Below are 25,609 nucleotides of genomic sequence, written 5' to 3'. Positions count from 1 at the left end.
ACATAACATAACTGATCTTTAACACAGACATTATCTTAAGGTAACAGCTTCATGTTCCTCCCAAGCAAGCTTTTGGCGCAGGGGAACAGGTGAATTTTCCCAGAGACACTGGAATTCCAAACTTTGTCAATTGGCAAGAGTTTGTCCACTCCCCCGCCCATTTCCTTAACGAGAGAACAAGGGTTTTTTTGGGACTTTGAGCCAACAGGGCCACATTTGTGTTCACACTCCATAGAGGACCGCCAGTCCCCATAATTTGCCAAACCCAGTCATAAAGATCTAGAACATTCTGAGCAGCTTAGTGGGGAAAGCAGAGTGAAAAAGGCAAAATCTAATATCTAAAAATGGTTTTGCACTGTGATCGTCCCCACATGTGAGCCTCTGATTCCCTGAGGCTTTCCAAAATTTTTGTTTTGTAATCTTTTAATGGGTTTGGAGAATGGTACAGTGTCTCGCACACACAAAATATTTCCCTCAACCAGTGTCTTCTTTACAGCCGACCAGTGGAATTCTGTGGGTTTCTTTGAAATGAAAACACTCCTTTGAAATTGGAAGAAGCCTTAGAGGGCACGTGACTGCATCTCTTCACTTGTTTCCTTCCTCCCTCAGCTAGGGCCCTCTTAAGGAGTTAGGCAGTGCCTTCCTCCTCAGCCATTCCCAGTGGGGCTGGGCCAGGGGCTGGGACTGCCATCTTCAGCCTCATCAGATGAGATGTGCCACTCTGCCTCGGTGCCTCACACGGGTGAGGTGGGTGGTGTCAGAGAAGGTTCTAGAACAGGTTAGAAGGATGGTCAGACTGTGGAACTCACAGGTATACCTGTTCTGCCCCATCAAGGGAAGACAGAAGCCCCCAAGGCAGGTTCACAAATCCAAGTGCGTCAGACTCACCAGTATTTGCTTTGCTTTTTTCATCATTACTGTATTTCACACAGCAAGTCTCAGTCGTCCTTTGGAGTCCTCCTAGCCCTGCCTCAGAAAAAATTTAAATGTTTTGCAGTAACACATCCATTCTCTTAATAGCTCTTCAAGAAAGAGGGTCATGGAGATGAACCTCTCCTGTTTCATACAGGGAAAAACAGAGGGCCAGGCATAACCACAGGCCCAGCCTGTGACAGGCCTTCCTGCTTCTTGAGCATTTCCTGTGACTGCCTCCCTGCCCGGCTCCCTGAGCGGGACACCACCATAACAGTGATACTCCCGTCTTCCTGAAGACCCTGTCCCTCCCTGGCACTTCCTGTTGGGTGGCCTGCCCAAGAGCAAACCCACTTTGGTGGGCCCAACCCTCTGGCAACCAACACCACCTCCAAAAGGCTGAGCCACCAGCCCCACCATTCACCCCCATCTAGCTGGGCCTGGTCACCTCAGACGAGTGTGGAAAACGCCACCTTCACAGGCCGGAATCTGAGAGAAACTGGAACCTGCTGCTAGCTCCATTCCCACTCGCTTCTCGTGTTTGCTGTTATTTTTTAACACTTTTTTTTTTCCTCATGAAAGCACTATCCTCTTCCCCAGAGCTTGCCTGTAGCGAAGGCATGGTCTGTACAACTGCAATTATTTCAGAGAACAGATGGAGTGAGGAGCAGAAAGTCTGTTAATAGTAATAGAAATGCTACATGTTAACCTGGACAGCACATGATGACAGTCCCATGACTACCCGTTCTGTTCCCACCAGCTGGGCAACCAAAGTAGGAATGAGATATTCACAAACACAGCCATCAGCCACGTAGCCACCTAAAGTTAGAACTCAAATTCCTTCACACTAGGGGCCCTGAAGACTGCAGGCTCAGGCCCACAGCAGAGGAGGCCCAGCCACCACCCAGCACCCGGCCTCATGGGATGGCCTGGCCACCACGGAGGGCTTCCTGCATCCACTGAGGCCCAGGCCTGGCTTTTAGGCAAACGCCAAAGTTGCCGGCCCCGGCCAGGAGCCAACCCAGCCAGTGCATTCCATGGACGCTCTTGGGAGGGGGCGGGAGAGCTGCTCGTGGCTTTCTGCGGGGCAGGGAGGGTGAGAGGCCACGGTGAAGGATGTGTAGTGTGGTGTCAGAGCCGGCAGCACCGTGGACTTGGCTAGATCTGGGGCCAGAAAAACCTTTTTCCTTCTCTTGAACATGAGCTAACCATGTCTTACTCCAATAGAGGAAATGGGTGAATTCATTTCTCCTTGAAGAATGAATGAGTAAACCTGATGCGGTGGCACACGCCTGTAGTCCCAGCACTTGGGAGATTGAGGTAGGAAGACAGCAATGAGCTTGAGGCCAGCCTGAATTACATAGTGAGTTTGTAGCTGGGCCTACGTCACAAAACTACTTAGCAAAATTCTGTCTCAAAACAAACAAGCCCCAAAAATCAAAGAATGGAAGAGTAAATTCATTTTACCTCTGTGCACCTTGTACAGTGTGAGGCATTTCAAGGTTAAAAAAAGAATAATGGGCAGCCGGGCGTGGTGGCGCAAGCCTGTAATCCCAGCACTCGAGAGGATCACTCGAGAGGATCGTTGTGAGTTCGAGACCAGCCTGGGCTACAAAGTGAGCTCAAGGCCAGCCTCAACTGCATAGCGAGACCCTGTCTCAAAAAGACCAAAAAAAAAAAAAAAAAAAAAAAAAAGCTCACCTTAGAAAAAAATCATCATCTGATAAGAAGGGCCAAGGGAAGTTCCCGTGTAACCAGATCTCCAGCAGGATAAGGTGAGGGTCCTGGCAGAGGCACAAGCAAAAATGAGGCTGAGGTTTAAAGAAAGAGGACACAGACTCTGGCTGAAGGGAACTGGACTAAGTTTTCATGGGTGACATGTGGCTTGGAGAATGGGAGGGTTCTGGGGTGGGCAGAGAACAGAACACATAAGGGCATGAAGCAAGGATCATGTCAGGGACCAGCAGCACCCCCAGTCTGCGTGGGCCCCCGTGGGGTACGAGGGGGCTGGACAAGCTGATGAGAGCAAGCCTGGCAATGCCAGGTCACGGGTGCTGTTGAGGTTCCAAGTCTGCAGTGAGCTGAGCTTTGGGAAGCTTTCCAGGCAAGGGCCGGTTCTGCACATCCGTCCAGCACGCGTCCAGTGATCTCCTGTTGGCCTCTTGGATCAGCCCGGGGGTGAATATTTACCCAGGGAAGGAGCCGAGCACGACCAACCAGGGCCTGGGTGCTGTGCTGGGTCACTGTGCTGGTGGGGAGGAGTGTGGCAGGGAGAGGGCCGCCAGGGTACTGGCGATGGAGTAGAGGCAGAGCTCTGCGGACCTGACCCCAGCATGAGGGCATGCGCACAAGCCCGGGGGAGTCCAGAAGCCCTGGTCTCAGGACCCGATAGGGATGGGGCATGATTAGACGGGGGGAGTCAGAAGATGAGTTTTCTTTTTAAAATATTTATTTTTATTAGTGCCTATTAATATTGCAAAGTGGTGGGTTTCAACGTGGTGTTTCCAAGCATGCATATACTGTAATAGATTTCACTCACACCCACCCTCCTCAGCACCCTCCTTCTTATTCCCTTCCTCCTGTCTGATAATAAATAGTCCAGCTCGCTTTGGACCTCGATGGCTGACAGGCAGAGCCTTTCACAGAAGCAGGTGGAGTCAGGAGAGGACCAACCCCAGAGCTGGGGGTGTCCTCGCGGTCGCTGCTCTGATCACACAGCCCACCCACCCTCTCTGGCTGTCGCTCCTTTCCCTTCCCAGCCTCAGCCCCCTCGGCTCCCACCCTCCAAGCGGTGTGGCTAACATTGAGGTGCAGGCTTCCACACAGACAAAGCTTTGACATTTCATGAAGTCCCTCAGCTTTAATGGGACAGTGAGATTCAGTAGCCCAAGAGGGGCAGAGCACATGGGCTCAGAGGAAGGGATGGGACTTGAGCTCACCAGCATTTGAACTCTGCACTGGACACACCAGCAGCCTCTTGCACACAGCCGTGTTTAAGAACACTGCTTCCCCACACATCTCGATCAGGCAAAAGCTGCCAGACGTCCCCAGCGGACTGGACAGCTCAGCAGAGGAAGGCACTTGATTTGGGGACTCTGGAACATGCTGCCAACAGGCACGTCTTGGTGCTATGTGTGTTTTGCAGGTATTTGCAACATACAAACACCATATTGCCCTGAATAGAGCCCCCACCCAACCTGTCCCTCTGCTCCCTGAGCTGTGCCTGCCCTTCCGTGCAGGAGGAATGGGGTGGGATCTGGGGACAAAGGACATGGCCCTAAATCCCAGAGAAGCCATCCATTTGGTCACAGTGGCTAGAACTTACTGCTCACTTTACATATGCCAGGCATTATTGTGAGCCATTGGTTAATTCACCTAGTGAATGATTTCAGAGCAAAGCCTGGGGTGCTTATTATCTCTATCTCAGAGATAATGAACTCCATACCAGAGAGTTTAGGCAGGCTGTCCAGGGCCACAGAACAACTGAGTGGGGCTCACACCACTATGCCCCCCCCCAGGGGTCCCCTAATTCCTCTGAGACTCAATCTTTCCACCTGCAGACTCAAAATAATAAATTTCAATTTAGAGAATTTTCCCTGTGGTAGCCCCTTGTTCCCTATAATATGACTCTGGTCAGAGCAAATTATGGCTATAAATGACCCAAGCCCATATCACTGCTGCCACCAATCCAACACTCAACTCTGGCAAAGTCTGTTCTTCATCAAACACCACCTTCTCTGCTGGGGACAGAGCTCAAAGGTGCAGCACTTCTGAACACCTGCAAGGCCCTGGGCTCCATCCCTGGAGTGTCACCCCTAAAAACCACCACCTCCTCTGAGAAGATGCCTGCCCCATTCTGCCCCCACCAGGTTTTCTCAGCCCTGGGTTTGTGTCTCTGTCCTGGATCGTGATGTGTCACGTGGCACTGTGGGTTTTGTTGTTGTTTGCTTTGCTGGAGGTTGAACCCAGGGCCTTTGCATTGCATTACATCCCCAGCTGTGTTTACATCTTTTATTTTGAGACAGAGTCTTGTTCAGTGGTCCAGGCTGGGTTGGAACTTGGGATCCCCCTGCCTCAGCCTCCTCCCCCAGGCTGGTATTGTGGTTTGGTCACACACCTGCCTTGATTGGTGGTTTGGGCACCATTTGAGGCAGGACACCCATGTGGCTGAAGGTAGCTGAGCCAGTTGCAGAACCTGGAAGCTTTGGCAGGAAGGAGAGGTAACCGGAGGGCGAGCTAACTGCCCTTGAGGCTCACAGGGATCTCTGTGCAAGGACAGGACCTGTTTTCATGCCATGCTGGAAGGAAGTCTGGGTTGTAAGGAGGCATTTTTGACTGGGTAAGACACAGCCCTAGTAAAGGCCTGGGTTGTACCTGGGTGAGCAGTGTAGCCAGGACAAAGAAGGATGCCTGTGGCTGGCTTTCTCATAAAGGAAACCCGGGTCCTATTCCTTATCAGCCTCACCTCTGCTGCAAGGGCTGGAGGCGTGTGTGTCCCCAGGGTGCCAGTCCCACCCCCAGGCCCACCAGAGACTCTCAGGAGCTCAGCCTGCAGCTCCAGTTCTGGAGAAGCCTTTCATACCCGTCCCCTCTTGCTCACAGAATGGCTGCTGCACACCCATTCACATTCCAGGAAGGGAGAAGGGGGATGAATGATGCAATGAAAAACACGGAGCATTTTCTCCTGGTGAGATTTTGCCTTCTGCTCCCCCTCACCTTTTCTGCTACATGTTGGCCAGAAGAGGCCTCCCCTCAGTGCAGTAGAGGCTGGGAAAGCTAATACTTCTGGTTCCCAGCCTTTAAAGTAGAGGCAGGGAGGGAGAAGGACAGCTGATCTACCAGGTCTTTTTCCAAACATGTCAAAGCACGCCGAGAGCCCCAGCTCCGGGGCGGGGGCGCCTCCATCCGCACAACCAGGATGCATCTTTGTGGGCAGTTCTGGAAGCAAGACGGGCCAGCCTGAAACAGGAGCCGGTCCTCAGGATGAAAAGCTCGGGCTCAAGGGCACCAGCAGACAGCATCCTGGAGCCCTATGGCCGACGAGCAGCTGCCAGGCGCAGCCTCCCAGGAAGAGGCTCTTAACTAGGTTCCCACACAGCGCTGTGCGGGGGAGGCGCCAACCTCTGCCCACCACGGGCTAAATCTGTGCTCCAACCACCAGCATCACGAGTAGTGGGGGCCTGGGCCAGCCGTGTGTGCCTTCCGCTTCCGATGGGCCCTCAAGGCGAGGCGCAGGGACTCCGGCTGAGGCTCAGGGCAGGGCAGGCTCTACCTGGAGGTCACGCCATGTCCCGAGCCCAGCATTCTCAGTGGGAGGAAGGACACCTGCGCTGTCCAGCAGCTTTAGCCAGCAACTTGGGGGTCCGACTTTCAAACTGTGGTTCTCAGCCCTGACTCTCCAGGACAGGCCCAGTGCCGGCACTGGGACCCTTGAGCCCGAAGCCCTTGGTGGTGGGGAGCAGCCCTGGGAGCTCCTCAAAGCCCTCTAGCAATGCTCACAGACAGGCAGGAGGTGAGCAGCAGCAGGGCCCAGAGAAAATGGTTCTCCGCTGCCTTTGGGCCTGTGCCTCGTGTTGGCCTGGCTCCATTCCAGGACAAGTGATTGGTGGGGACCCCGAGCCACAAGCATAACCCTGTGAGGAAGCAGAAGACCTGAATGGCAGATGCTCCCCAGCTCCCTGGAGGCCCCGGATGCCACAGGGTCATCTTCGAACCGCTGACGAGGGAGCTGTGCTTCAGTGTGCCCAAGACTTGTCTGAATGGGGAATAAAAATGGTGCTGAAGTAAGAAGTTTGCACTCCAAGACACAGGAGGCACCGCGCATGGCAGGGCCAACAGGAAAGCACCAGACTCGGGCAGGGACAGAGGGATCGAGGGGCCCCGGGAGTCGGGGTTGCTTAGTCACTTTCTGTTGCTGTGACTGAATACTGTGGACTGAGTAATTTATAAGCTATAGAAGTTGCTGTGGCTCACAGCGTTGGAGGCTGGGAAAGCCTGAGAGCCTGGCGCCCCCGTGTGGTGAGGACCTTCTTGCCTCGTGGTAACACAGTGTAGGGCATCGCATAGCAGGGCACAAAGACTGGTGAGTTTGAGAAATCCTGGTGGGTGCTGGTGGCTGCCCTTAGCTGTGTGGTCCCAGCCCTGGGATGCTTCAGGCAGGGCGATGGTGGCTTGGCCCGAGAAAGGTGTTTGAAGCTGTGCGCTCTTGGGAGCTCAGTTTGCATTTGCAGAATGCGCTGTGGGCCAGGATTTCTCTCTAAGAACCAGCCAGACCCGGGGCATAGGGGACAGTCTCTCCTGGAGCATCAGAAAATAGAAGGCCTGATTAATCTGGGGTCTCCCTCTTGGTACTTCTAGGGCTCATCACTGTCTCAAGGTCTCCTGTAATTTGGTCCCTCTCTGTCCTCAGATGACAAGGCCTTCCTTTCTGTCTGGGAAAGGTGGACACAAACGTACATCTTAAATGGCCGGTGGAAGGAGGCGCCTTGGAGACTCTCAAGTTCATCTGGGTATCAAGACAGCCCTTGAGCCCAGGTGACCATCTTAGTCAGCTCAGGATGCTGTAACAAAGCTACCACTGGCTGGGTGGCTTACACAGCCCACACTGGTTGGGAGGCTGAGAAGGCCAAGGTCAAGGTCGGCAGGGTCAGTGTCTGTGGAGGACCGGCTCTCTGATCTGTAGACACTGGCTCCCTCTGTCTGCTCCAAGGCATCAGCAGCAGTACTTTCTTGAGGACCCCACCTTCGTGACCTGATCACCCCCAAAGTCCCTACCTCCAAACATCATCCCTCTGGAGGTCAGGATGACCAGACATGAGCTCAAAGGAGGGCCCGGGGTGTGCAGCCCACAGCACTTCAGCACTGTAGAGGGCATGGTGCGCTGTTCTGCCTCCAGGGGTGACCGCTCCTTCACCGTGCGGAACTCTGCCTTGCGCAGCTTCACCTACATAGGCCTTCCACTGCGCCCACCCCAACCATTTCGCCTGTGGGGCTTCTCTCTCTGCAACCCAGCACTGATCATGAAAGTTGGAGGATATCAGAGAAGGTTGGAAATCTTGGAAATTTTGGAAAATCTTGGAAAGCAGATATTCGGGGCACTTTGGGAGCCCATCATGAAGCTGGTGACCATGGTAGAACCAGCCTCCTCTGGGGTCTGAGCTTCTCCGGGGTGCTTGCTGCTCAGACACACAGAAGTCAAAGGAAAGTTGGGTTTTCCCAGCACTAGGGGTTAAGTGACAGCAGGACAAAGAAATTTAGGTCCTGGCCATTTCCCTGGATTGAGACACCATTGGAGGAAGGAGGGGACTGAAGGGCAGGAGAAAGGTGTTACCAGTGGTCAGGGTCCCTTGAGGGCAGAGGTGAGTTCTGGTAAGACTCACTGAAGGCTGTGGCTAGAACTGGTGACTTGGGGACAGTAAAGCTGTTTAGGGAGATGACCAACTTCAGGGCATGACTGTGGAAATGGATGGCTGAGATAGAGAGGGGAGGTCACCCAAGAGGCAAAAATCGAGGCAGCCCGGAGGCCACAGCGTTGGATGGATGCTCTGAAGGCTTGCTGAATTCATAGGATGACAGCAGCACTCAGGGACAGGAAGACCCAGCAGGAGCCATGGTTCTTGATTCACAGACAGCAGCAGTGGAAACTGGGAGGGCATAGGTGCCAGGCACAGGGCTGTGGAGTTGAAAGCCATGAGCCACAGAGAGAGAGTGGGCCATGCGGAGCCAGGACACCTACCTGGCATGTGCAGACTGGGAGTGCTGTGGACGGCCAGAAAAAGGTGAGGGCAAGGGGAGAGCAAGCCACAAAGGGATGGGGAATGCAGGGGAGATGGCTGGTCATTCAGCAGCCACCCCAGAGAGAAGAAGCATGGGGGACAGACTCAGAGGCAGAGAAGCAAAGGGCATTCCCAGCACAAACATGTGGCAGACGACCAGCAGCCGCGACGGATGCAGAGTGGCCCTGACTAAGAAAGCCAGATGAGGCAGCAGACTGATGATGTTCAACCATCTCCTTAAGGCGACCCGGGGACAGTGACCAGAGACATCGGAGTCAGGGGCATGAGCCCAGCCAGCGCCACAGTGAGCGGTGGTCAGTGGACAGCTCATGCCCCAAGGATGGTAGAGCAGAAGCTGTGAGTTCAAGGAAAGGCAAATCCAGCTCTGACAACCGGTCCGAGGACCTGGAAGTCAGTGGAGCCTCCTCTCCACTCCAGGAGGAATTCGTCCTCTCCGCTTCCGCTGTCTTCCTTTCCTCCCAGCTGGGACACACCTGTTGTAATTTCTTCCAGAATAAGAAGATAATCCAACTTTGAAATGGGTACCAGGTTGGGTACAGTGGTGCATGCCTGTCATCCCAGCACTCTGGGAGGCTGAGGCAGGAGGACTGCAACTTAGCAAGACCCTGACTCCAAATTTTAAAAACATAAGAAAAGAAAAAGGCTGAAGATGTAGCTCAGTGTGAAACCCCTGGGTTCAGTCCCTAGTACCTCTACCATAAAAGAATAAAACGGATTAATAAAGACATTCCATCAGAGAAGATGTATGGATAGTCAGTAAGGATACAACAAGAATCTCAACACAATAGCCCTCAAGAAAATGCAAATCAAAGTCCGGTGAGATGTCACAGCCACTAGAATGGCCACATTCAGGAGACAGAGCAGCAAATGTTAGAAGGATGAGGAAAAATCAGAACCTGCTCACATTTCTGGTGCAACTGCTTTGGAAAACAGTTTGGTAGTTTCTTAAAATGTTCTTAAACATTTCTTGAATTCGCTGTCTCACTCAGCATTTCCATTCTAGGTATCTGCCCACGAGAATTGAAAACAGATAGCCACACGGAGACCTGTGGCAAATGTTCACAGCAGCACTTTTGTAATAGACACACGAGTAGGAACAACCCCAGTGTTCACCAAATGGCTACACAAAATGTTGTCTCTAAATTTAATGGAATGTTATGCAGTGGTAAAAAGGATGGAAGGACTGATACATACTACAACATGGAAGAACTTCAAAAAAATTATATTGAATGAGAGAAGCCAGGCACAAATGACCATGCAGAGTATGGTTCCATTTATATGAATTGTTCAGAAAAGATAGAAAAGAGATCATAGAGATAGAGAGTAAGTCAGTGGCTGCCTGGAGCTGAGGAAAGGAATGACTGCAGAGAGACACCAGGTGCCTTCTGGAGTGCTGGAAATGTTCTAAATGTGGATTATGGTGGTGGGTATAAAATTCTGTTCAATTGTTTGAAAAATCATTGAAGTGTGCACTTAAGACAGTGAAGTGTGTAAATGGTCCCTCAATACAGATATTTGTTAAAAATCCATCTGGAGCCAGGCATGGTGGCACACAGCTGTAAGCCCAGAACTTGGGAGGCTGAGGCAGGAGGGTCGCCATGAATTCAAGGCCACCCTAGGCTACATAGTGAGTTCAAGACCAGCTTGGACTACATAGTGAAACCCTGTCTCAAAAAAAAAAAAATTCATCTGGGCAAGTTCAGGCCTGGTTGTGTTTCTGTGTCACCATCATGACACCATTGTGATGTGGGCACATGCCCCCCCCCGCCTTGCCAGTGGCCTGCTCCGTGAGGGTCAGGCTGGTCCAGTGGCTGCTGTCCCCACACAGTGCCCTTCAAAATCAGAAAGAGGATTCCCTGCGTCCCAACCACCTGGCTACTCCTTCCCTCCTGGCATCAGGAGAGCAACAGAGACTGACCGCTCTGAGACAGTGTGATTACATCCACTCCAGATTATGGCTTCAGCTTATTTTTAGCAGGTGACAGGCTCAGGGGCTCAAAAATCAAAATGCTACAACCAACACGTAGAAGCCTCTTTTCCACCCTTAGCCAGCTCCGTAACACTGCCGTCACCTGCAGCCTCTAGCCACTTGTTCTGTTGTTGCTTGTGCAAATAGAAGCAAACTGAAAAAATAGATCATTCTCTCTCTTATATAAAAGTGAGGCACTGGACAGATTGTTTTGCACCTTGCCTTTTCTACTTCATTTGTCCTGGAGAGCTTTCCCTATCAGACTGGAGAGATCTTCATTTTTTGTTTCGTTTCGTTTTCACAGCTATAGCGTTTTCTATTGTGAGCATGAATCATTGTTTACTAACCAATCCCCAGCTGATGGACAGTTGAGTTATTTCCAACTTTTGCTGTTACAGACAGGGATGAATGAACAACCTCATGTACAACTTATTCCCCAAGTGTGCAGATATTTTTAGGGGGAAATGGCAGAAACTGGATTGCTAGGTTGGGGAGCCAGTTGCCCTCATTACGCATTCGCAGAGCAGTGTATTGGGCCTGCCCCACCCCACCCAGCTTCACCCAAAGAGTGTGTGATCAGCCTTCAGCATTTGTGTCATGTTTGGAAAGGGCTTGGATTCCATCCCGCTTTCTTCAAGCAGGATTACTTTCTTTTGGTTTCCTTTTATTGCAGTAAGAACACTTAACCACTTAACAATGAGATCTACCCTCAAAAGATTTGTAAGTTACAATACAATAGATATGCTGTTGCACAATAGGTCTCTAGCTCTTACTCATCTTGCTTTGCTGAAAGTTTATACCCCCAGGTCAGCAGCTCTTCATCTGCCTCTCCCCTTTGCTCCAAGGAATTACTCTTTTGCTTTTGGTTTCTGTGGGTTTGATTATTTTCAGGCCATGTATAAGTGGAATCACACAAAGTTTGACCTTCCACAACTAGTTTTTTTTTCACTTAGCATAACGTTGTCAGAGTTCGTTCATGTTGTATATTTCAATATTTCTTTCCTCTTTTAAGGCTTAGTAATAGCCTACTGTATATACAAATGGTCCTGCTTGACTTAGGATTTTTTAGTTTTACAATGTCACAAGGATGGTATACTTTCAGTACAAATCTTACTCTGATTTCTGAGTTTTGATCTTTTCTCAGACTATGGAGCCAAGGGACCATGGACTGAGCCCACTGAAACTGTGAACCAAAATAGACCTCTCCTCTTTTAAGATGTGGTAGCAGGTATTGGGTGTTAGTGACAGGAAAGCTAATAATGTATACCTCTATGTTCATTGTAGCACTACATATAATAGCCAAAATACAGAAGCAATCCAAATGTCCATTAGTGGATGAATGGATTAAAGAACCATATATACCCCTGCTCCTTGACTTATAGTGGGGTTACATCATGATAACCCACTGTAAGTTGAATGTATTGTGACTATTGATATGTAATACATACTTTCTCATGATGCCCAATGATGACTAATGTAAATGTTCTGAACACATTTAAGGTAGGCTGAGTTAAACTATAAGTAGGTAAGGTATAATAAAAGCATTTTGTGTTTGTTTTGGTTTTTTGTATTGAGACAGGGTCTCACTGTGTGGTTCAGGCTGGGCTTGACCTCACTATGTAGCCCAGGCTGACCTCAAACTTGGTAGCAGTTCTTCTGCCTCAGCCTCCCAAGTGCTGGGAATGAAAGCATTTTCCACTTACAGTACATTCAACTTACAATTAAAAGCAGAGGGAAAGCAGATTATCCAACTCAGCCTCTTCATTTCTTGAGGAACAGGCCAGGAGGGAGAAGGTTAGCTAAGATCCACCAGGCCACAGTAAAACCAGCATTCGTGGTACCAAGCAGATGCCTGGCATTTTACAAGGTCTATGAGACACTCCCAAATAAATAAGACGTATGACAAGTACAAAGATATCTGATGATGACTCCTTTGTTTACGGCACTGGGGATTAAACCCAGGGCCTTGTGCATGCTAGCAAGCACTCTTCCCTTGAGCCACATCCCAGCCTGACTCCACTGTTGAAAGCATCTATCACATGTCCCTCCCTGTGTCTTGGCTATGCTAAAGAATGGGCACCACTCTTGGCTCTAGGGAGGGCGTCATGGGGAGTGGCATCACAGTGGCAGGAGCATATAGAGGAGCAAGAGTCACATGGGAAGACAGCCATTGAGTAACTGGGGAATAACTGGGGTCCCAGTGACCCAAAAACCTTCCCCTCAATCACACCTCTTAAAGGTCCCTCGTCCCAGTGAGGACCAAAGCTCCAACACATGAACGCATGGAGGAAATCCTATCCAGCCTGCAGCAGGGATCTAGGGCAAACCTCAGAAAGGGCCACGCAGCACAGACTCACCCCGCAGAGACTGCTCTTGAGGTGCGCTAAGTAGGAATGTGACAGCGGTGTAGCACAGTGTGGATGGGAAGGGTAGAGGGAGAGGAAGGAGGAGGAGAGGAGAAGCTGGTCGCTGGGAAGAATCCCCCTGACTGCTGTTCAAACAGTGGGAGAAGGAGGTGCCCGGACTTCTTACAGTGGCATTTGAAAAGCAATTTTTTAAAAAGTACAAATCTTTTATTCAAAACATAAAAGCAAGGCAGAAACCTTGGAAAATACAGGAAGAGCACAAAGTAAGATAAGGTTCCTAATTATCCCATCGCTTAGTGATCAGCAGTCACACTTTAACTCGTCGCTCTGCTCGTCTCACTCTGAAGGGTTATGTGCGTGTGATAGATGTTTTAGGTCTTCTTCCCTTTAAAAAACAATGAGGGTACAGTTGGTTCTGCATACCTTAAAACTCATGAATAAACATTTGAAACAAAGTACATGGCAATTTTAAAAAGCAAAGATGGGATTTTTCAATTTCTTTCATGTTTTTTAGTACTGGTAAAATTGAGCATCTGCTCATATATTTATTGATTATTGATATTTCTTCTTTTATGAATTGCCTCTTGATGTTTATTCTTCCATTGATGTATTAATCTTTTTCTTTAAAAAGTACTTTATATATTAAGAATGACTTTATATGACTTAAAAAGTACTCTATATGTTAAGAATATTAATTATTTTTGTAGAGCTTGCAAATGTTTCCCCTCAGTTTATTCTTTGAATTTTATTTTGCTTTTTTGCTATATAAAAATACAAATTATATCTAGTAAGTGTATATCAACCTTTTTCTTCATGTCATTTACTGTTAACAGTTTAGTACCTGTTTTTCCAGACATTTTCTGTACATATGCAAACTGTATACTTAGATATATAAATTTTCCTGAACATTTGAGAATTATACTCATATTCTATGATTTGCTTAGTTCACATACCAGTATGTTGTAGGTACATCCCATATTGGTGTATAAAGATCTAACTTTGAATATTCTATTGTATGAATTCAATATTACATTAATAAACCAGTTTTCAAAGTTTTTCATTCTAATATATAAATATGGAAGTTTTCTGGTATCTGAAAGAATTAGAGACCTAAGTTTATTTATTCCACATAGTGAGTCAGTTATCCCAATAACATTAATAAAATAATCTATCCTTTCCTTTCTGGTATGAAATAACTTTGTCATATATTTAATATAATATAAAGAAAACTTGAGTTTTTCTATAGATTTTCTATTTTGCTTCTTTTACCTATTTCTTCTCCAGTACCATGTTGTTCTAATTATTGCAGCTTTATAATATATTTTAATATCTACAGACTTAATACCACCCTCTTTTTCATCTTTTTTAAATATTGCCTTGGCTAATTCTTTTTCTTTTACAGTTTACTTTTAAAAATTTAATTATGAGCTTTAGAAGTAATGGTTGAAGTTCCCAAAACATCCACTTAGGATTCTTATTAGATTTGTGTTAGATTCATAAAGCTTTATTCACATTTTGCAAAACAAGTATTTCAGTTTAAAAGCAGACTATGAGCTGGGTGTTGTGGTGTTCACCTGTTACCCAGCTACTCAGAAAACTGAGGCAAGATAGAAGTAGAGTGTGTCTCTCCTCAATTACTCAATTTCTTCTCATAATGTAAGTAGATTTTTCCTCTGTATATAAGCCTTATACTTTTCATCATGTTAGTTCTGAGATAGTTTACATTTTTGTGATAATTGTAGATGAGGTTTGAAAGTAATTTTATGACTATTATTAATATATAGGAAAATACTGGTTTTGCATACACTCAGTAACAGCTTACTTTACTGAATATTAATCTAGGTCTTTTCAGTTTTGTTTTTTGAATTAATTTCTTCAGGTCATTTGCAAAAGAAAGAAAAAAGAAGAAGAATACTTGGTTTTATTTCTTCTTTTATTGTATTTATGCTTTGTTTTCTCATTCTGAAATTCTACAGGTATCATACATAGCTTAATAGTTTCATTTATTTATCTTTTCCTCTAAGTCCTTGGAGATATTCTTGAGTTTACCTTCACAGTCTCTGGTTTAATTTCCTGTGGCACCTAATACATGATCCACTGTTCCTTTTGGATTTTAACATTCAACGATTGGTGATTTATCTCTGGACTTCTTCTCTTTGGACAGTTGCTAGTGGTCCCTGCTGGTTACAACTGGTGATCTTTCTGGAGAGGTTTATTTTAGCTTACAGTTTTAGAGGATTCAGTCCATAGTTGGCTGACTTCAAGGGGGGAAGGGCAGGTGGAGGGGCCTGGCAGAGGAGAGCTGCTTACTCCGTGGTTGCCAGGAAGCAGAGAGGGAAGGGAGGAGACAGGGATGAGCATACATCCTTCCTGATCACATCCCCAGTGACCTTCCTCTAGCCAGGCGCCGCCTCCTAACAGTTCAGCCACTGAACACATGAATGCCTGAGTCCACTGAGAAGTATGGCACCCGTGACCAATCACCTTCCACACATGTGGGAGTCTGGGAGGAAATTTTATATCTAGCCATGACCATGGCTGTCCTCCTAACTCTCTTCTCAGCCTCTTCCTCTCCCTATGCCTTGAATTCCCTAGTTACATACTACTCTTCCTTCAGTTCTTACTCCACAAGTTCCCCCTGAATGATCTCATCCACCCCCAGGTCCACTGCCCACATGCCAACCTCATTGCTCCATTACCCCAGGCAAAGGACATCTCTGCTTGTATGTTTCAACACGGCCCCACCCCATCCCAGCTCTGTTCTTCCTGATGGTCATGGCACTGTTCGCCACCAGCCACCAAAGACAGACGCCCAGAGCCATCTGAATTCACCCCCTCCCACGTCTGGCCTTATCAAGTTCCCTGATGAGTCTCAGTATGTGTCTCTCCTTTCTTTTTATCCTTACTGTACTATTTGAATGGAAGTCCCTCTTCTCTTTCTTCAGAGCATTGCAGTTATCTTTTTCCTCTCTGCTTTTATCATTTGACTCTATCCTCATCATGTATCCTCCAAAAGCACACAATCAAGCATGTCAATTGTCTGCTCAAACCTTCTCAGTAGGTCCTGGGGCGTAAGAAATCCTAAATGACCTATGAAATGGAGGGCGTGTATGTCCAGGCTAAGAGGAGTGCCGGGACTCTTCTGTTCATCTGTTTGTTTTTTTTTTCCCAGTACCAGGTCTTCTGTTCATCTTACTCACTTCTTCCTCTTCCACCCTTCTCTCTGTCATCATTCTCATCAGTTTCAGTCACCATCCAAGTTAAACCCAATGACCGCTTATGCCATGCCTATACGTGAACAGTTAAACATCATCATTCAACTGTGAATGTGATGTTGCTATCAGAATTAAGGTCTGGGCTGCCTGCCGCTCAAAGGCCAATACTCAGGAGACAAGAGTTTGTACGAAAGATTCAAGGATGGCCCTGAAGATGAGGGGTGCTCTTCTCACAGCTCTGTTTTTGAGGTTGAGGGTCAAAGGGCTTTTATAAGGAGGGAAGGGAGGTACTGGGCATGAAGACTACATGCTGAGCAGTGCCTTCCTCCTCCAGGGCCTGTGGCTCTTTCTTTTTCTCTGTCTAGAACATCACAATGAGCCTCAACTTCTTGTGTCTAGTTCCTATGTTCTAAACTCTGTAGTGACTTACAGAACTAGAGACTAAGGAGGGAGTTACAGAGGTCATCAGATGTTCTTGTTCTGTCAACCTGAAGTTCTGCAAATCTAAATTCACTTAGCAGTTAATGACTTTACTATCTGGTGGGGCTTCTCTTTAGAATTTAGAATGCGAGGCAAAAAGGAAGGGACATAAACCTGGCAAACGGGTTAGAGATGAAAGGAAAGGGGAAGGGGAAGCAGAAGTAACTGCCAAGGACAACTTCCCAAAGGTGCTGCCCTTGTAACCCAGCTGTCTATCTAGAGGATATTCCTTTTCCCATTTTCTTACATGACTATTTCGTACCTTCTTTTCTGTGCCCTGATTTCCCATAGCCCCCCTTTCCCAGTGGCCTCGCCTCCAATTCATGGGAAAATAGAGGCACTTGGAAGACCGTGTCTTCGTTCTGCACCATATCTTCCAGTTCTCTTGTAACTGAATCTGCATCCCCTGCTCCTGTCTAAAGCTGCCCAGCCCTCCACTTTTGCTCTGGCACCTGTCCCCTCCCATCTTCCCAGAGCTTTGCCCTTTCTCTTTCCATCTGTGCCTGCTTTTCTACAAGATCATTTCTATTTGGCTTACAAACATTCCTGTCATCCATCTCTTTAAAAAAGAGAAAAGGAGGCTGTGGAGAAATAGGAACCCTTCTCCACTGCTGGTGGGAATGCAGACTGGTGAAACCACTGTGGAAATCAGTTTGGAGATTCCTCCAAAAACTAGGTTTAGAGGTCCCATTCAACCCAGCTATCCCCCTGCTGGGTATTTTCCCAGAAGATCTAAAAACATCATATCACAGTGATATATGTGCACCTATGTTCATAGCAGCACAATTTGTAATTGCTAAAATGTGGAAGCAACCCAAATGTCCATCCACCGAGGATTGGATAAGAAAATTATGGTACTTTTATATAATGGAATATTACTCAGCTGTAAAGAAAGATAAACTCGAGGCCTTTATATTTAAATGGTCACAACTAGAAACCATACTCATAAGTGAAATAAATCAAACATACATGTGCAAGCACCACATTGTGTCACTAGTGTAAAACTTGAAAGAGTTAATTTAAACTCGGAGGTATGATAGACACTGTGAAATGATAGGAAACCACTGAAGAGTAAAGGGCTTCTGGGATGTGGGAAAAGAGAAGGGAACGAAGGAGAAATTTTGTATGTATGTATATACAGGATAGATAACATGGTTGTTCTTCTGTCTTCTATTTCTATGCTGAAAGAAACTGTCAATGAGTCTTTGGTAGACCAGTATTGCATGTTTATATCTGTTTTCATGAGAAGCCACTTTGAAGATATCAATATGTAATACAACCACCATTGTTAATTCCCTACCACTTTGTTTGTAACTCTGTATTGTCTGTATTGGCTTGTGATATGTTGTAAAATGTTGTATGTCTGTTAATGTTTCCCTCCTTTTATCTTTAAAATAAAAAAAAATAAATAAAGCCATGCTTTGAAGCTTGCTACCAAAAAAATAAAAAATAAAAAATAAAAAAAAAGAGAAAAGAGAAAAGTATCTCCTGACTTCAAGTTACAGCCATGAAGTCCATGTCTTGACTCCTCTTCACACCAAAACTTCCTCTTTATCATCATCATCTTTAACACCATCTCCCATCTCATCTCCACCTCGTCTAATCAAGTGTCAGTCCTCTGTGCTCCACTGGAGCTGGTCTTGTCCAGATAACAGGGATCTGCAAGTTGTCGGGTCGCATTGTCATACCTGCGTCCTCATTTTAGCCCTTGGCAGGGGTGACCACATTCTTGCAACCTCTTCTGTCTTGTTTTTCATATCACCTGCTCTTAAGGTGCACCCACTCCATCTCCTTGGCCAGATTCGCCTCTCTTCCCAGTGTTAGCATGTCCTAGCATTTGGTCCTGAAACCCCTTTTCTTCTCTGTATCTATACTGCTTGTGAGTAAACTCATTGCTCTTTAGAAGTAAAGATTGTTTCTATTTTAATGACCCCCAAATGTATGTATCTGGCCATGATAGCTACCCAGAACTCTGACTCTTCCTGGAGGCATTTCTCTTTTGAAAGGTCTGAAGCAGAACACTCAATGTCCCCCTGTCTCCCTCCAAATGGTCTCCTCTCCAAGGTTTCTCTGCATCATTCAATGACCCAGTTGCTCAAGACAAAAGACAAAAGTCCTCCTCAGTTTTTCTGTCTCCAACCCCTTCTTACCGCCCTGTCTTCCAACCCGCCAGCAAACCCTGCTAATTCTCCCTGAAAGTATTTCCCCAATCCATCTATTTCTTTCTGTCATTGCTGCCACTTGTGTCCAAGACACTCTCACTGCACTGGTGTAGTGGTGTCCTAACCACTTCCGCCACTGTCATCTGCCAGCTATTCATTCTCCCCGCAGCAGCCAAAACAGTCTTCCAAAACTGCAAATCAAGGCACACCACTGTCCTACCTAAAACCCCTAGTGCTTCTGTTGCTGCACTGAGGATCAACTCCCACTCCTTGCTCAGGCCTGAAAAGCCTTTTGTGCCTGGCCCCCAACATACCCCATGGCACCCCATTTCTCTAAGCTCCTTGTGTGTCCCTGGCCACAGTAGAGCTCTCTCTGTTCCTCAGATCACCTGTTCCCCTTCTCCGCCTGAAGACCTGCAGCGGCTCTTTGCTTTTCATGGAATGCTTGCTCCTTCTCATCCCCCCAGCCCCATTTCACTTTCATCTGAGCCCTGATCACAACTGGACATCAGCTATTTATTTTTATTATCTGTGTCTAACATAAAAGCTTCCTGAAAGTATGAACCTTACTGTCTTGTGTTCTGTTGATTTCCTGGCATCTGGAATAGACTCTGGCACATAACACATGTTCAGCTAATGCTTATTAAAAGATGAATGGGTCCTAGTGGGCCTGACACAGAACGAGTCCCATTTATTTGCTGAAACAATAGCTGAGTCCCCCCATCTGTACTGGGTGCTCCTAGGGGGCAGATGCCCTTTGTAGGCTTCTTTATTTTCACCCTAGCAGCTAACATGGTGCCAGGGACCTCTGGATGCTTAGGAAATATGCCTTGGGTTTATTGCTTCATCAAGGGGAGGCCAAGAGTCTTGCCGTCTGTTGTACAGATTTTATTTCTCTGAGGATAAATGTGTGACATGAGATGACTATTGTGAGAAAAAAAGACAGGCTGGGTAGGAAGAGATAGGGGTTGGCTGTCATTCTCAGCTGGAATAGAGGTAAAGGAGCATCTGCTCTTTTGGGGTTCTCCTATCAAAATTTTGACCATGATGCTACATTACTTTTTGGTGCATGTGTTACAGGATAGAAAGTACATCCTGGTGATGGTGGATCCGGATGCTCCCAGCAGGTACAATCCCACAGCAAGATTCTGGAGACATTGGCTAGTGACAGATATCCAGGTAAGCAGACCCATTGACACCTCTGACTCACTTGAGATTGTGGCTGGAAGGTGATGATCCCATGCCATCTCAGCTGTCACTCAGAAGGCTTAGAGACCAGGGTAAGCAAGGACTTCTGTGTCAAATGGCCCCCAGCACTCAGCTGTCACTGCTCCTCCAAAGTGAAATCTAACGATTTCAAAAAATGTCTGAGGACTGGTAGTGGGTGCACAGGTAATCCAGCTCTCGGGAGAAGAGCAAGAGACAGCCCCGATGCTTAGTGTTTGCTGATCTGTAGATACAGATACTCCTTCCATGGTCAACTTCAAGGTCACAATGAATTGAGAATTGCCTCACAAAAGTTCTGAAAGCATAACACCCGGCACCAGCACACCACTAGGTTGGGGAGCTGTGTGACTCTGGAATCCAGGTAGCAGCACTGCCTGGGGGGTGTCCCGTGGGGGATCTTCCTCCTGCTGGGGTGAGGAGCATAGAGGCAGCTTGCTGATTTTCCTTTCTTTGTACAGAAACACATAGCGGCCCTCATCTTTGCATCTTGATTGTTGTGAAGGTGTCCCGCTCACTCTTTCCAGACCAGGTCCAATAAACACAAATCTAGTGGAGCGTTAAGGGGCACTGGAGTTTGGGAGAAGCGATATTACAAACAAGTTTGTGAGCTTCTGGGTTAAACTGAATTGATCTCATCCTCACTCAATGGCCTTTCAAGGTTTTACTGTCTAGTATGCACTACAATCATCCATGCACGTTGTCAGGGCATTGTGGCTTCCAGGAACCCCCATGGATAGCAAAATCTACTAGTGCTCAAGTTCCTTGCATAAAATCATGTAGTATTTGCTTAGAGCCTACACATATCCTCCCAAATCCTTTAAATTATCTCTGGATTGCAGTCATCCTTCACTATATCATGGTTCATTTATTGTGGTTTCACTGTATCACGGGTTTTTAAAAAATATATATATCTAATTCTGTATTGCAGAGTTTTTGCTATATCGTGGGATTTTGCAGTATGTAGGTATTTATATAATATTTATGATTTTAGTTATTTTTGCCTAAAAATATTAAAATAATATAAAACTATAAAAATATAAAAACATATTAAAAGAATATGAAATCAAAATAAAATACAGTATGTATTTCATCAGTGGATAAATACCATACTGTACACAATGGAAATGCAGTATTCTACTACCGCTCGCTCAGATTTGCCAATGTGAGATTGCACACAGCACGCTATTGGCTGATGGAATGGAAGGTGATCAACCACGGCACTGTATCCTGGGTGCTCATTGGCTCGGTGACCATAGCATCGGTCTGTTTGCTCTCCTGTACTGTGCCCATATGTTCAGTATCTCTTCTTGTCCACTGCACATTGAGTACCCATATAGAATTTTACATGTTGTTAAAATTATATAGGTTTAAGAGTGTAGAAAGTATTTAAGAGCATATGAAGGGTTTACAAGAGTGTGGGAAAGGTTAATAAGAGAGTGGGAAAGGTTTATAGGAGTGTGGGAGAGGTTTACAAAGCCTTAAACTATATATAAATAATAAAGTAAATATAATGCTGCTACTTTGCAGATTTTCACCTATTGCAGGGGTCTCTGGAGCATAACTCTGGTGATAGGTGAGGGATCACAGTACTAATATCTAACACATCTCTGGATTATCAATACCTCGTACTATGTAAATAGTTGCTATACTGCATTGTTTAGGGAATAATGACAAGGGAAAAAGTCTGTACATGTTCAGTACAGATAAAATTTATATATTCGTCGATCTGTAATTGATTGAATCCAAGGATTAGGAACTCACAGAAACAGAGCACAAACTGTATAAAATATGCATTTATTTCTCAACTTCATTCAACTATGGGATCTTTTGTTCAAGAGTGCCTGACAATGTACTTTGGGGAAACCCACACGAGCCTGGAACATTCATGAATCTGTGCCTAGAAAACCCACAGATGGCTTTTGCAAAGAAAAAATGGGCTAAGCCCTCCACCCCAAAGACAGTGGGAACCCAGAATGAGAAAAACTAAGTTTGGATCTGGTTTGGGTCACAGTTGGTTACCAAGTCATTGATCTCTGGCACCCCCTGAGTATTTTGCTTTTATCCATAATATGCAAAATATGCTGCCTATTTCATGTGGTCCCAGCCATGCTCCGATGAGATGGCCCATTGAGAACATTCTGGAAGATGTGGAAAAAACCCTGGGCCCAAGGGCTGTGTCTTCCCTGCCAGCTATATGGGTGGATGAAAGGGCATCCAGTCTAACTAGTGGAGAAGCTCACACCAAAGTGGGGGTGGGGAAGGGGGTGTTACCCTGGCAACCCACCTTTGGCCCAAGACCAGAACCCTTCCCAGGAAGCTCCGGGAGCAGCCCTCCTATCAGCAGACTGCTTGGGACTGGATGGCCTCACTCTAAGGAGACTCCAGCAGCAGGGTCTTGGACAGCACCTGAGTCAGCTCCTGTTCCCCCAGGGGCCTCTCTGCTGGGGAGGAGCTTTGAAACCATGTAAAGGGCAGAGGCAGGGAAGGTCACGCCAAGGGGCAGGGAGGGGAGTGACTGGCACACAAGACATCAGCCTCCCTGGCTGGACCGCTGTGGTCTTCTGGGTGAATCTCACAAGCATGGAAGGCTCGAAGGAGGAGTGTTGCTCGAAGGTCACATTCACAGCCTTCCCTGCACTCACAGGCTTCCTGCGAGAGGGTCCTCTCAGCAATTCTGAGGCTGGAGTGCAAGAGCAGCTGTGGATGGAATGGTTCTAAGTCAAGGGACCTCAGGACTGTGATGCCTCCTCCCTTCAAATCCTGTAGCCCCCAGTCCCCGCCCACCCCTCCCTCCAGGACCCACTCAGGACTCCCCTCTCACGCCTGCTCTGTATGCAGACATGGGCTTCACCCCAGCAGCCCAGCTGAAAGGCAGAGCAGGTGGCAGGTAACAGGTGGCAGCTGTTGGGCAAGACTGCTGAGCTGCTGAGCTTCACCAGGGCCACCTGCCTGGGTACAGCCCTTGGCATCCCACTCTGCAGGGAGGAGGCTCGGGCTGTCAGTAGTGTTTGCACCCACTGTCTCTGTCAGGGTGCCCAGCAGGAAGCAGCAGCTCTTCTTACTATGTCCACTCGGCCCCGCCTACTGGTCCCCATGTTCTGCCAACTACAAAAATGGTGTAAGCCACTCCGTTTAGCTCTCAGGACCTAGGCCTCAGCCAAAGGAAGACAGAGCTCAGATCAAACCTAGGAAAATTTCCTCTGCATTGATACTCACTGCAGCCAAGTGGGTCTGTCTTAGTTACTGTCCATGTCACTGGACATACTATACCGCAATCACACCTTTTTTCTTTTGAGACAGGGTCTCACTATGTACTTCAGGCTGGCCTTGAACTCACTCTGTAGCCCAGCCTGTCCTGGAGCTCACCATAACCCTCCTGCATCAGCCTCCCAAATGCTGGGATTACAGGCACAGGCCACCATAACAAGGTCTCAAACCAGATGGTACTGGGCCAAGGAGCTTGGTGGAATGCAGATTCCTGGGCACCCTGCCTGCCCTGCAGGGCACACGCTTCAGCCAATCTGGAGAGAGCATGGTGTTGTGTTGGGCAAACACCCTGGAGATGCGGCGGCTGGCAGGAAGGCTGCAGGGCAGTGCCGGATGCCTCCACAGTCAGCGACACCATCCATCTGTGGAGCCATTTTCAAGTGAAAAGCCTCTTAGGAACTTCCTCCACCACCATTGCTTTGGCACCAGCTGATAGTTAGTGGGACGCTAGTGGGCCATAGAGGTGGGGCTCCCAACCACCCAGCTTGGTCACACGGTGTGGGAGTCATACCACACCTCCCCCATGAGCTCCACTGCAGAAGGGGCCACCATGCACCCCTCCCATAAGATAGGAAACCCCCAGCCCACTCCCAGGGCTCTATCTCCTGCCACCCTTAGAGGACAGAGACTTCGGGGGCACCCTCCCCAGGGAAGTTTTGGTAATTAAAGTATCTAGTTAGCACTTTGAACCCCATAAAACCACACCCCACAAATCATCATTACCCAGGCCTCCTCACAGGTAACGCATGCAGCAAGGTCACTGCAGGCATAGAATGACAATGGCCCTGCGATTCCCAGGGTCCACAGAAACAATCCTGGTGAAACCCAAGCTGGCCCTGATATTAGGGTCAGGTCTAATTGGGTGGTAGAGTAGGTTATGGCCACGGAAACCCCTCAGAAGAGAAAACGTTTGAAAAGTCTATGTGGGCTGAAAGAGGAGAGCACATATGAAGGTCTTAGGAAATCAGGAAAGATCTGGAGCCTCCTCCCACCTCCAAAAAGAGACCTGGATGGTATAGGATAGGGCTCTACACCGGAAGGAGACTTAAATAAAAACTAGGAATTGGGGAGCTGCCAAGCAGTAGGGCCCAGGCATTCATAGTACCTTTCTATTTATTTAATTCAACACGTATACTTGAGCAGTGGGGCTCAAATCTCAGCTCCACCATTATGAACTGCGTGACACTGGACTAGTCGCTCAACTTCTCTGTGTCTCAGTAGACTTACTTATAAAGTGGAGATACTGGTAGTCTCTGCCTCACACTGTTGGAGTGAAGCTTAACTAAATTCTTTTAAGTCAAGTGCCTGAAACCATACCCAGAACACACAGTTGCTGTTATACTATTGTTTTTGTTCTGAGTTCAGTAGCTCCAGAGCTCTACGGTCACAGTGCAAACAAAATGTAGGAAAGCGCCGCTCAGCGCAGAGCTCCAAGGTTCTATGAGGGCCCAAGGGAAGCCAGGGGCAAGTGCTTCTTGAACCTGTGGGTTTCCAGGGGCGCAGGAGCAGGACTAGGCACCAGTCCCCAAATCCAGCCAGACTGGGCAAACAGAGACTGAGTTATTCCACATCCTTCTTGGCTCTCTTTGGAACTCTCCCATTGAGAAGCAGAGATTTCTATCAGAGCATGGACAGGGAGCATCTTCCTCCCGCAGTGCTGTGTCCTCGGCATTTCCTTAAAGATGCTTTTCAGTTCAGATTCAATCGAAATAATAATCTCCATGCTGAAGCCTAATTAAGATATCAATTAATTTGCATCATTCATTTCAGAAGAAGCACTTACTGGTTCCCCCTTCTATTTGTCTCTGAAATTAGTGCTCGGGGCTTTTCATACAGATATTTTCATTAGACTTTTTATTGTTAATGGGAATATTGAACACAGCAAGGTGGTGCATTAATATTTTCCACAAAGAATATCATGACTGGTGACAAAGAACACGAAGAACAATTAAGGAGACAAGAGCACCTTTTTTCTTCCAAAAAAGAAAATCTTCCTAGAAACCGTCAATGATTCTAAAATTTGCCCCTGAATATCTTTTTTGTTTTAAGAAAGAAAAGGAGCCAGCAAGTTCATGTTTCCCTTTCATTCGGTGCCCTCAACCTCTAACAGCTGTAAACGCAACCATTTCTGGGTTGAATTAAAAGGACCTCTAAGGGGTCATTATTCTGTCTACTTTTCTATAGGGTTGAATTTTTCTATAATTAGAGGTTTTTT

The 25,609-nt window shown here is 47.2% G+C and overlaps 1 protein-coding gene across 2 annotated transcripts in view; it reads left to right on the top strand.

Moving 5' to 3' along the window:
• The window catches only part of Pebp4 (phosphatidylethanolamine-binding protein 4), a 191,568-nt gene that overhangs the window by 79,023 nt on the left and 86,936 nt on the right, over positions 1-25,609 (top strand). For both annotated transcript variants that reach the window (XM_005373691.2, XM_013513921.1), the window contains exon 4: positions 19,981-20,079. In XM_005373691.2, the coding sequence (XP_005373748.1) occupies positions 19,981-20,079 (99 nt within the window). The remainder of the gene's footprint in view (positions 1-19,980; positions 20,080-25,609) is intronic.

This window comes from Chinchilla lanigera, unplaced genomic scaffold (assembly GCF_000276665.1).
Source record: "Chinchilla lanigera isolate Chin_1 unplaced genomic scaffold, ChiLan1.0 scaffold00002, whole genome shotgun sequence".
Lineage (NCBI taxonomy): Eukaryota > Metazoa > Chordata > Mammalia > Rodentia > Chinchillidae > Chinchilla > Chinchilla lanigera.
Note: the sequence above shows the minus strand (reverse complement) of the source record. Positions and strands in the feature narration are given on the sequence as shown.